This window comes from Schistocerca cancellata, chromosome 3 (genome assembly GCF_023864275.1).
Source record: "Schistocerca cancellata isolate TAMUIC-IGC-003103 chromosome 3, iqSchCanc2.1, whole genome shotgun sequence".
Classification (NCBI taxonomy): domain Eukaryota; kingdom Metazoa; phylum Arthropoda; class Insecta; order Orthoptera; family Acrididae; genus Schistocerca; species Schistocerca cancellata.
The window spans coordinates 77,979,372-77,993,229 of NC_064628.1; the positions used below are offsets into that span (position 1 = coordinate 77,979,372).

Genomic DNA, 13,858 nt, shown 5'->3' on the forward strand with positions numbered 1-13,858 from the left:
TGTATACATAATAAGTAATATGTACTCTTATATTTCAATGGTTTATATTTATATTACTGACTACAATTATGCAAATGGTTTTATTAGAGGCCTGAGTAATTCAAAGTTATGGCTAACTGAAGCTGCAACAGCAGCATATCACTAAAAAATATTTTGAGCAGTTTGACAGCATAGGAGGTACTGTTCCCTCTCATTCAAAAGCAGATACTCTCAACTTTTAGAGAAAATATACTGAATTACCTAAAATTAATCTGCAAGATTCTGAACTTTGATGACATAATTTTATTGCTGTAATTTTTTTGAATTGGACAACACATCTCATGAATTAATTCAGTCAGTAATTAAGATTTTGAATAATGTAGAATCATAAAACATTTATTTTAAGACGGATGCCATACTCGCTTTCAGATGATGCATGTATAATATTGCTCCCTACACTTTTGTGACTTATTAACCTGAAACATTTTTCTCACGACAAGCAAACAGTTAAGTGTTAGAGCACATGCAGAATAATAAACTCTAACCTAGCCAAACTAGAAACCATTAACTAGTTTCAGAAATATCATATTCTTACATCTGTCTTTAAATAGCCACCTCTCCCCCAAAATTGCCAGTCATGGATTGGAAAGCACTCAGTTAACATCTCCATGTCAAATCTAATTAGTGATCACAAGTGGTTATATTGGTTACAGCAAAAGTCTGCGACCAGATAACTGCAGTGTCACATCATGATGGTGGTTCACATTAAAGCCGGTAACAGTTTAACAAGATTATAACACTTCCGTGAAATTTTACATTTTGGTACAACATAAAAAAACTAAGTTATACCATATCTCTATCATTTATGACACTATCCAGGCTCTTTAGTCAGCATGCTAACTTTAAAGTGCTAATATTCTACTAAAACTATTTTCTGGGCAATATTATTACACTTGGTGATCAGATTAAAAACTACTTTGTGTGCATTGTTACTTCATGTTTCTGTCGCTGTACATTACGCCATGGTGAAACTGAACAAATGCTGTGACTTTGGTAAGTGGTTTGATGAGTTTTCTTCCATATGTGTCTGAAAAGGAATAAATACATGTCTTTTTACCCGTATAAACAGTGATTTGTAAAACTGGAACTGCCAATCAACAACAACAGTGCAAATGAAGTGTGATGACCTACTATTAAAATTCATTTATTGTTTGGTCGACCACATTTGACACAATCTTTCATAACAACAGTTTCCAGTTACATTTTTTTCAGTATAGCAAGATATGGGACTTCAAGATATGTAAAAACCAGGTGCAACTTCAAAATTCATGCAAGGGGATTGTTACAAGTGGAATTATGTCTTTCCTCAAATTTACTGAGGCTGTGGTGCCCACCCAAAAGAAAACGATTGATGTTCTTTGGTTATCAGCCAATATATTCTTAGTGCCCTACACAGCTGGTGGGTGTTATCTATTAAATCTTCACTGAGGCACACTCATAACACCAGTTGTAGAATTACGAGTATGTGCACGAGTTATTTGTCCACCTCCTGCTGGTACTGAGGAGAAGTGAAGTTGCTTGGATCTTGGATGGGTGCGAGCAGGTGGGGATGTCACATGGGTGTTCCAGGCAAGATTAGGTGCAGAGACAAGGAACACATGACCAGAAACAGGTAAATTCCGGTATTGGGAATTTTGACACTTAAAGAGACCAGACAACGCACCAAAAAAGGGCAGAATGTCAGACAAGTTGAAAGACAGCTCTGTACAACTCTCTGAGAATCTATGATAATTTACAGTCAAGTGCTAAAGGAAACCTGAATAGAATTTGAAGCCATTTTGACTATTTTTTTTAAGTTTGTGACTGGTAGCAGTAATTTTTTAAAAAAAGACTTTTACATAAAATCTGTATACATCTGTGCTCTCAGAAAAATGAGGCGCATCCAATGACACAACAATATTTCAGCGAAAACAATCAGTTTTTGAAAATGTAATGTATAAATTTTATGTGTGTGTTCTTCTTCCGCTGCTTGGGGAGTAGATTTTTTAAAATCTACAACAGTACTTCAGTATCTTTAAAACTACAGAAGTTAATATTTCACAGCGAATAAACATTTTCATTGTGAACCTCTGAATTAAGAACTTCTAAACACTTCACGCAATTTCACCGTATGATATATCAGATGATAGCATTGCACTGTAGCTATTAGCTATCATCTTTGAAAGCTACATGTAAGTATCTACTTTATTTCCTGATTTGTTGTGTGTTTATATCTTTTCACTATGCAAACGTTTGTCAGAACATCGTATCCTCCACAATTACGCAGTAAATGAATACAGCATGAATACCTCACATATTGTCATACTTGTGTAGTTATTTAATGAAAAGGTTGCTGTTTTGCCAGTAACTTTACTTAAAGGCTGATTGCAAGTGCTATTAAAAAATCTACGCTAATTTACAAGTGGTCAATCGCATGCATTACTGGACACCACAACTGAAAAGATAACCAGAAGATGCTTCTCTCAAGAGGGCATAAATAACTGTTTGAACAATATTTAACAAAAATTCACTATCATTTAACATGAGCACATTTGCACAAGAATATTGGCTTATTTATTTACAGACAAATCTTTATTTATATTTATTTTGAATGGGCCTGGGCGTGACTGAGTGTTTATAACATTTCTTTATTTAAATATTGTTGTAATATATTAGATTAGTCTGGGAAGTGGTAAAGTTGAGTCAAATGATATCTGTAGAACTCAAGATAGATGTAGTTTTAGTGGGGACAGCCTTCAGCCAATGGAAAAGCAGACAGTAGTGGCAAACTACGGAAGTCAAGTGCAGCCAGGGACTTTTTCAAATGAAAATCTCAAGGGAGTGATTCTGGAGCCTTTTATGCGAGTTCTGGAAGGAGGCAGACCTGCCTGTGGTAATGAGTGGCATTCGAACAAGGAAGTGCTTTATTCTGGGTGGTGAATGGCCACTACCATACTTTAACTTCTGAAGGTACTTTATATTTTGAGAGGCCTGAATGTGCTCCAGAGTAGGACACTAACTTCTTCCATTTGTATTACAGAACAGGGTATATGGAGTATGAGTTACTATTCTTTGTATCATGTGTGATAATTTGTAAATCACCAGGTTGAGCTCTTAACTTTTTTGAGCTGGTGAATACATTGTGTATTGTGATTACGAAATGGACTTGGTTTCCCCATATCTTTGATTAGTTTGAGAATCTTGCTACCATTCTCTTAATGCTCTCAATGTAACCTTACTGCATTTGACAAGGCCATTTTCTGCAAGATCGTGCCTCAAACATTTCAAGCGAAGGTACACTGATTTGACCTAAAGTTATTTATGTAGCATAAAAGTTGGCACTCGCTGATTTCAAAGCATCAAATGGTTTGATCTACAGGTTCACGAACATACACAATTTAACATATAAATGTGCTCAAGATAGGCTGGAAGCATGAACATTGACACTGTTCAGTCTTGGAAAAAGTACTCTTCCATCAATCACAGGAAACTACAGTCGCAATGATGTTTCTAACGCAGATAAACAGGCTTATTTTTTTGCCTTCTGCCTGACAATAGCTCTTGAGTTCAGAGGAGACAAATGTTGTGGCATAAAATTTAGTAAAGTGAGGCTAATTGTTCCATTATGGAGTGGGTAAGTTGCTACCAAACATAAGTGGAAAAGTGAAGAGTCTATGATCCTTCAAAAACGTGTGGACATTTCTATGTAAATACACATCAAATGAGAATTATGGGCAACAACAACTACATTGGAACAATTCTTGCATGCCTGCGATGCAATGCTGGAAGTTAGAAATAAGAAACGCATCCACTGACCAGTGTCCTGTGCACCCCATCCTGGAAGGCCAACATAACCTCCCAACTCTGCTTAAGGCCTTAGCCCTTCCCAGAACCTCGATAATGTATCCATTTTCCTCCTTAATCCTATGGCATCCCACACAACCAACTTCTACATGCTCAACAAAATACACAAACTCAACAATCTTTGACACTCCATTGTGGCTGGTTTTTGTACACCCACTGAAAGAATTTCGGGCCTCACCTCCAGCCAACTGTTCGTAATCTAGCCTCACACATCAAAGATACCAATCACTTCCTTTGCTGACTCTCCACCAAACCAATCCCTATACTTCCTAGACCTCTAATCATCTCCACTGACACCACCTGTCTATATACTAACATAATCTTACCACTATTAAACATTATCTTTTTCACCATCCTTCAGACTCCAAATCCACTTCCTCATTCCTCATATAAATTACTAACTTTATCTTAACCCACTGTTATTTCTGCTTTGAAGGGAAGATATACAAACAAATATGTGTCACAGCCATGGGCACCCGCATAGTACCCTCCACGCCCACCTCTTCATGGGCCGCCTAGAGGAAACCTTCCCAGCCTCCCAAAACACCAAACCTTGGTTCAGGTCCACTGATGATATCTCCATAATCATACTTCACAAGAGCTTTGATTAGCTATCATCATGCCTACCCCATCAGCAGCCGGGTCACCTGTGAAAGCTACCGTGTCATTTACGAGCCCTTCTGCAATCAATGCATAGGTTTTTATATTGGTATGACTGCCAATCAGCTTTCCACAAGGATGAACAACCACTACCAAAGTGTGGTCAAGAGCAAAGTAGACCATCCTGTGGCACAACATGCAGCTGAACATAACACACTTGACTTCAATGGCTGTTTCACTACCCAAGACACCTGGATCCTCCTCTCCACCACCAGACTTTTCTGAACTGCAAAGATGGGAGTTATGATTACAACACGTTCTCCGCTCTCATAATTATGCCAGGCTCAGTCTATGGTAACATACCGTCCCCACACCATCCACCCAACAGTTTCCACCCTCTCTGTCCTATCATCTCTTCCCCTTTCACATCACAGAGCCTCTTTGTTTGCTGCCCTCGACCAATGCACCCACCCGTCTTTCCCCGGTCCTCTCCTTTTTGCAACTTTTCACTCCATCTCCCTGCCCCACAATATCCTGATGCAGTGCCTGTTGGCATTCTAGACCCTGCACTCTCCACCAGACAGTGTTCCTCCATCCCCCGACCACACACTACTATCCCTTCCCTTCCCCGCCCCCTCTAGATTGCTGCTGGCATCCCATGTGATAGTTGCATTCTGGCCAGAGTTGGCAATGATGTGTGCATGAGGTGTGCTTGCTTGTGTGTGTGAATGGTGTGTGTTTCTCTGTTTCTCTTTTTCTGGTGAAGGCTATGACTGTAAGCTTTGTGTATGTGTCTTTTTATTAATCCTTTCTGCAACTTAACATGTATTCTTTACAGTAAGTAGCAATCCGTCTACTCCAACATTGTTGATATTTCTATGTGGATTTTCCATTGTTTGATTTGGTGTTTCAGGAACAGATGGCAGAGGAATAAGAAGAAAGTGAAGATGAGGATGAGCCAGAATTATCATCAATTCCTACAATATCAAAAGCTTTTGAAGCTATAAACACAGTTAAGCATGTGTCACGAGTTTTGAAGTCAATGAAGAACTGATGAACATGTTAACTAAGATAGACAATACAACATTAAAAGTAGGGCACAAGAAACAGTTAACTATTGATACATTCTTCAAACCATTGTGAAGACAGGGCTATGCACTGTATGTTATTTTCCTACAGTGTAGTTATGCTAACAAGATGTTCAACATACCAATAGTTTGTTGAAATGACAACCCCTATTCCGTTAGCAGTAGTGATTCACTAATGGAGAGATGCTAAATGAACAATGTTTATTTGTTTTGAGAAGTGCAATAAAAAATTGCACTTTTAGTCAACTTTTATTTTTCTAAATCACATGTCCTGTATATATTTTGGATGCTAAAGATTAGGCTCTCACATCACTTCACTTTCCTGCATTCCAATTGGCAAATGGCATATGCATACACATCCGATATATTACATTTAGCCAATGTCACTGTATTTAACACATTTTTGCTTCTTGCACAGCAACACATAATTTAAGTTTCTAGGTGTGATATTTTGAACATGACCACAAAATGACTAATAATTTATTGACATAGCATGTCAAGGAGTGTGGCGTTATGAGACTGCATGTTACACAAATATGGTACCCTTAATTATGCATTTTCACTGACAAAACAATTGAATTATTATGAAATTAGTTATTTTTCAGTAGTATGTTTTCCTGATTATGGCGCTCAAAATTTCTCACCCTTTCCAGAACGTACAGAGATTCCACTGTCCACTGCAGTAGTTTCTAAATATGTAGGGCAAACACAGGCGCACAAGAGATAAGAAATTCAGTGACTCACTCTCTCTCTCTCTCTCTCTCTCTCTCTCTCTCTCTCTCTCTCTCTCTCTCTGTGTGTGTGTGTGTGTGGGGGGGGGGGGGGAGGGGCAGGGAGGAGGGGGGGGGGAGGAGGGACCTGTTGATGACTCAATGCTTCTGTTAGTGTGTTAGTGTATGATTTCCTTTACTCCTAAATTACTGATATTAGTTCCTAAATATTTGAAGACATCTAAGCACTCTTCCAGCATACTACTAGTGACAAAAATGGCATGAAAGATATATGAGTTTTGGTTACTGTCTCAGTGTAATAATAAACGTAAGTTAAGAAATTCGAGGTGAGTTAAAATGTGGCATAACTTCTCTTAATGATTCACATGAAGAACCTAACAAAACTGCAGCCACAGACAAGAACGTTGAGAAGGTGTGTAACATGGTATTGGATGATTAAATAGTTGACATGACATATTTTGAAATGTATTTGCAAAAGCAAATTTGAGCAGCTATACTTTAAATAGTTATGCAGACACAGCATAGACTAGCATCAAGCGCTGCATCAGTCTCATCTTAAGACTGAAGACGAAGACGACAACAGCAACATTTTAAAATAGAAGCTTAGAAACTGCACACTTTTGTTTGAGCAACTTACCAATGATAAAACGATTTTTGTTGTTGTTGTTATGGTCTTCAGTCCAGAGACTGGTTTGATGCATTTTTCCATGCTACCCTATCCTGTCCAAGCTTCTCCATCTCTGAGTAACTACTGCAACCTACATCCTTCTGAATCTTCTTAGTGTATTCACCCCTTTGTCTCCCTCTATGATTTATAACCTCCACACTTCCCACCAATACTAAATTGGTGATCCCTTGATGCCTCAGAACATGTCCTACCACCTGATCCCTTCTTCTGGTCAGGTTGTGCCACAAATTTCTCTTCTCCCCAAATCTGTTCAGTTCCTCATCATTAGTTACGTGATCTACCCATTTCATCTTCAGCATTCTTCTGTAGCACCACATTTTGAAAGCTTCTATTCTCTTCTTGTCCAAACTATTTATCGTCCATGTTTCACTTCCATACATGGCTACACTCCATACAAATACTTCCAGGAACGACTTTCTGACATTTAAATCTATACTCGATATTAACAAATTTTTCTTCTTCAGAAACAGTTTCCTTGCCATTGCCAGTCTACATTTTATATCCTCTCTCTTTTGACCATCATCAGTTATTTTGCTCCCCAAATAGCAAAACTCATCCTTTACTTTAAGTGACTCATTTCCTAATCTAATTCCCTCAGCATCACCTGATTTAATGCAACTACATTCCATTATCCTTAATTTGGTTTTGTTGATTTTCATCTTATATCCTCCTTTCAAGACACTGTTCATTCCATTCAACTGCTCTTCCAGGTCCTTTGCTATCTCTGGCGGAATTACAATGTCATCGGCAAACCCCAAAGTTTTTATTTCTTCTCCATGACTTTTAATTCCTACTCTGAATTTTTCTTTTGTTTTCTTCACTTATTGCTCAATATACAGATTGAATAACACGGGGATTGACTACAACCCTGTCTCATTCCATTCCCAACCAATGCTTCCCTTTCATGCCCCTCGACTCTTATAACTGCAATCTGGTTTCTGTACAAATTGATCATAGCCTTTTGCTCCCTGTATTTGACTCCTGTCACCTTCAGTATTCCAGTCAACACTGTCAAAAGCTTTCTTTAAGTCTACAAATGCTAGAAAAGTAGGTTTGTCTTTCCTTAATCTATCTTCTAATATAAGTCGTAGGGTCAGTACTGCCTCGCGTGTTCCAAAATTTCTACGGAATCCAAACTGATCTGCCCCGAGGTCGGCTTCTACCAATTTTTCCATTCGTCTGTACAGAATTTGTGCCAGTATTTTGCAGCTGTGACTTATTAAACTGATAGTTCAGTAATTTTCACACCTGTCAACATTTGCTTTCTTTGGGATTGGAACTGTTATATTCTTCTTTAAGTCTGAGGGTATTTTGCCTGTCTCGTACATCTTGCTCACCAGATGGTAGAGTTTTGTCATGGTTGGCTCTCCCAAGGCCATCAGTAATTCTAATGGAATGCTGTCTACCCCTGTGGCCTTGTTTCAACTTAGATCTTTCAGTGCTCTGTCAAATTCTTCACACAGTATTGTATCTCATTCATTTCATCTTCATCTATGTCCTCTTCCATTTCCATAATATTACCCTCACGTACATCAATGGTGGATGTGAATAAATGGCTTGCAGAACTAATCCAATTCTGCAGTGGGAACAGAATAAGAAACATGGCTATGTAACAATATCATGGATATGCTGAGATCCGATTCATTGCTGATACTTATTGATTTTAAATACAATAAGTTACTGGCATTGTAAAGGCTTCACGTGCCACGGGAGAAATGATCTTTCAATGCCAGTTTATACTTCTTAAAAAGATTCTTTCAGAGGGTTAAGTATACTGGTTATACATTTCAAATTCAGAATGCTGAAATCTCATGGAAATACTATGAGGGTAGGTGGAGAGTTCAAGTACTGACATAGGATGTTGTTTGTAACAACAACAAAATGTTCTGTTACGTTTAAGTAGTGGAAGAATTTTGTTTATACAGCTTTTAAAGTTTTCTTTAGGTTGTGCTCCACAGCTTAAGAAGACACACTTTTAGCTGCACCACCAAAAGCTGCTAAAACTATCAGACTGCAACTAGTTTTGATTATTTATGTCATCATCTGACATAATTTAAGTACAAAATATGGTACACACAATTTAAATCATCAAGTCTGCTAGATGGTTACTTAAATTGTGAAAACTAGTTGCAGCATAACAACATTTTTAGCAGTTTTGACAGTATACATTAGAATTTTTTTGAGTAGTTGTGTGCGATGTTTTTCATTCATGCTGAACTGGAAAACTGATCCATAAAAATTATTTCATTTTGCAAGTTTAATGCCTACAGAAATTTATAATATAATGTTGGTGAAGGTTTATAAGGAGTAGGCACCTTCATTTTAAAAAGTTATGAAATGTGAGGTGAAATTAAAATGCGGCATAACTTCTCTTGATGATGATTCACATGAAGAACCTAACAAAACTGCAGCCACAGACAAAAACACTGAGAAGGTGTGTAACATGGTATTGGATGACTAAATAGTTGATATGATAGGCACATCATTGTATTGTATAGTTTACTACAGGAATTAACTACAAAAAAGTATGATGAATTTTTTGAATATTGAACAAAAGCTAATATCAGAACGATTTTATCAGCAGAGTTACACAGTTATATGTGACTTCCTGCTAAAAACAAAATAACCATTAATGCTGTGGGTGAATGTGAAGACCCTGGAAGTGAAGGCAGGAAATAAACCTTCAGTCAATTTATCTGAAAACTACTGCTGCCTTTGTTTTTTATCGATCACCTCATGGAGGTTGAAGCAATAACTGGCAAATACTACACAAGTCTTCTTGAACAACTGGATGGAAAAATTATAAATAAGACCTGAGTTTCAACACCAAAAAAGTACATTTCCTTGAGAGAAAATATGTACCCATGAGGTGCTTCAGCCAAAAATCACAGATCTGAAATAGAAATTATTAGTACATACTCACTATTCTCCAGATTGGCATTTTTTGGCACCCATCTACTCCCTTGTATAACAAATTTCTTAGGAAGAAAAAATTTTTGTGTAACTTTCAGCTCCAGGCCATACAAATATTTGTGTGACCTGAATCAGAAAAGTATAATACAATAATTATGTCAGTACATGGTCTTGTGTATTCCTTAGGAAATGTGCCTAGCCTATGAAAATCCAGTGAAGACATTATGGTATCTAGGGGTACCCAACCAGAATTGCCTGCCTGAGGAGGAGTCTACACACTGGAAGAATGTTGGACATTAGAGTGCTGACTTTAAATATTTCACTGACAGGCTACGAACTTTTCATCTCATCTTCACTGAATGCCCTATGACAAAACAACTTCGTGCAGTTAAAAACAACTTGGTGAAGTTAATAAAGCAGTAAATTACCATACACCGAATTTAGATACATTTTATTACATTACATTTATCGTTTTCCACGGATCCCTTGGAGAGGAGTCTCTGGGATGTGGAAAGAGTCCAATTTTTTATTTATTTATTTTTTTTTTAAATTCAGATACATGGATATTATACAATTCTAATGCAGGGAGAGTTATGAGCTATAATCCTTGTGAAGATATTAATCAATGGACTAGAAGGAGTTGGCCAACAGGAAGTTCTTTAATTCACTTTGAAACCGAACTTTATCACTTACAAGACCTTTGATATGCTCTGGTAAGTTATTGAATATATGAGTACCCATGTATTTGACTCCTTTCTGTACTAATGTTAAGCTTTTATAGTCCTTATACAGACTGTTTTTGGTTCTGGTATTATAATCATGTTTTGTACTATTTTGTGTAAAAAGAGACATGTTGGAAATGACAAAGAACATCAATGAGTATATGTACTGAGAAGTATTAGTTAGAATACCAAGTTTCTTAAAGAGTCTCTGCCTAATGATCTAGGACTGACACCAGAAATAATTCTAATGACTCTTTTCTGAATTTTGAAAATGTTCTCTCTGTGAGAGGATTTTCCCCAAAAGATGATTCCATAACTCATTAGTGAATGGGAGTAGGTCGAATAAACTAACTTCATTTTGAAATCACCTATTTCTGCTATCATGTGTACTGCAAATGGAGCTGAACTAAGGCGTTTCATTAAGTCTAGAATGTAAGTTTTCCAATTTAGGTTGAGGTCAATTTGTAGCCCTAAAAATTTGACACTGTCTACAGCTTAATTTCATTGTTTTAATACATTAAACTTATAGGGTCTGGTATTCTTTGTGAGGTACTAAACTGTATGTACTGGGCCTTGTCAAAATTCAGTGACTATCCATCTGCTGTGAACCACTCATTGATACTTACAAATATTTCATTAGCTGATTGCTCAGGGAGATCACGGGTACTGTTTTTTAATCTAAATCATCCTTTATTTTCAAGTGAATTACATGGACCTGCTGTCATAACATTTCTTACCAACTGCATAAGGAATGATTTGTGTTATATAGGGCACCCAGTGTTATACCGCAAGTGAAGTAACAAAATAACAATGAGTTACCTTCCACGGAAATGTTTCTGTATGAACATTCAAAGTAACAACTGCAAATGGTTCAAATGGCTCTGAGCACTATGAGACTTAACAGCTATGGTCATCAGTCCCCTAGAACTTAGAACTACTTAAACCTAACTAACCTAAGGACAACACACAACACCCAGTCATCACGAGGCAGAGAAAATCCCTGACCCCGCCGGGAATCGAACCCGGGACCCCGTGCTCGGGAAGCGAGAACGCTACCGCGAGACCACGAGCTGCGGACTAACAACTGCAAATTTGCTCTTTTATACACAAATCCATTGTACTGTATGGACCATGAAAATCTAACCTGTTTCATATTAAAGAAATGCATAAATAAAAAGTACTATTCTGCCAATAACCACAAGATACAATAAATCAAACTGAATGACTTACCCCTTTGCTTGATGGAGCAGACTTTGAAAGTGAGGTAATCAAAAGTGCCTTCAAATCTGATAAATTTTCTTTCACAAACTTTTGGCAGCTTTCAGATTTACTGCTGCACAGTTCTTCCAACAACCTGCATTATTAAAAAATTATGTGAGAAATATACTGACAACTAAGACATTATAATGACACAGCCTGGCAGTTTCAACACTACACAAATGAGTACTGACAAAAGACTCCGCAGTTAAGGGCTAAGGATTGAAGGTTCTGGAAGTCCAGGAGAGACTGGTGGAAGGAGGAATTGCACCCGGAGATGGGAACTTTTAAGGTAAGCCCTTTAGGGGTAATTCCACAGGTTAACCAGGACCGGAGGAAAAGTATGTGGGATTGCAGTTTGGCTACGGTGAATGCGGAGATGGGAACTTGCACTCCAACACATCCTTTCATCCCGCCATCCCCCTGGACTGAACCTACATTAAACAACCTCACTCCCATTTACTCTTCAGTCTTATCCTCTTTCCCTTTCCTCTTTAGCCATTCACGCATCTTTTCATCCTACATAGTTGTGTTTATCTTTATACTATATACCTCTTTACTTCTGTATGCATCCTCTTTGGTTTGAAGCTGGCACAGTACTTACAGTAGAATATCTTTGGCTTCCCTCTGACAACCATGCCTCCATCCTTGCTACCCTCCCTATTTTCCTTTCCCTGTTGCTTCATAACCTGGGTTGTGAGTAACTGAATCTCCTTTCCCTTCTTCCCTTTCTTTCCCCTCTCTCCTCCCCGATGAAGGAACATTTGTTCCGAAAGCTAGGAACGTAAATTTTCGGTTCGGTTTTATGTGTATCTATCGGCTGTACTGAGCTGAGGTAAGTACTGGCCAGCCCCTCTATCTCTTTGTTAGTATTTGTTTCACATCTTTATATGAGATTTTCCATTAATCATTTAGATCACCTATATGGTCCACATCCTTCATTGTTTTGTCCCTTTTGTTAGCTATCACTTATGCCTGTCATCTTAACACTTTCTCTTCAGTGTTTTCTATATACATAAATAAATATTTTCGTCACCAAATGTGCTAGTTTCATCTTCCTCCTATTATCTTGTTCCGTTTATAGTCCTTTTCTCTTTTTTATTTATTGATTTATTTATTCAACATTCCATAGTTTTAACGTTCGTTATTCGCTGTTTTCCAGCCAACAATCACTGCCAACAATCTCTTCCACACCTACCAGTATCATTTCCGTCGATTTCTTGTTGCTGGCGATATTTTTGTGCCATTGGCTATCTTTCTCTGTCACAAGAAAATTTTTTTTGGGACATTTCTGCGCCACCCGCAGAACATTTGTTCCGAAAACTAGGAACGTAGATTTTCGGTTCTGTTTTATGTGTATCTAACGGCTGTACTGAGCTGAGGTAAGTACTGGCCAGCCCCTCTATCTCTTTGTTAGTATTTGTTTCACATCTATAGAAATGAATGTTTAGCCAGTGCCACGTGATTCTGGTACACCATAAGAAATCACATGCAATCAAACATTACATTTCATAGATCCAAATATTTTAGGTGGAATTCTGTTAGTGCGTGAACTTTATTTATTGATTCACACTCATCTGTGAAACAACTATTAAGGCAATTTTAAATATCCCACTCTTTAGAATCATTACTAGAACCTCCATAGAGTGTACAACTGCATCATTGACCTAAAACTTATACATCGTACACGATTCCACCATGTAAAATAAAGTGTTGCTATAGGCCTCTACATCTGACATAGCGTAGACTTTATTAACAAACAGCTTTTAGACCCATTATCTGTTCACGTTCTTCTGTATTACTTGGTACATGTTCATAAAGAAATAGAAGTTTTTTTGTAATCTGCACTATGAACTACATTTTGCCAGCTGGGCACACAAAGCAGAGATTGTAGTTTGGTAAGTGGAACGGGATGGAGGTTTTCGTCAGATGAGATGGATAGAAGGAGAAAAAACGGGAAGCAAGTGAAGGCAGCTA

At 37.7% G+C, this 13,858-nt stretch overlaps 1 protein-coding gene across 1 annotated transcript in view; it reads right to left on the minus strand.

Moving 5' to 3' along the window:
* The window catches only part of LOC126177057 (RRP12-like protein), a 141,078-nt gene that overhangs the window by 32,792 nt on the left and 94,428 nt on the right, over positions 1–13,858 (minus strand). Inside the window, exon 14 of the mRNA XM_049924294.1 lies at positions 11,855–11,978. Within this exon, the coding sequence (XP_049780251.1) occupies positions 11,855–11,978 (124 nt within the window). The remainder of the gene's footprint in view (positions 1–11,854; positions 11,979–13,858) is intronic.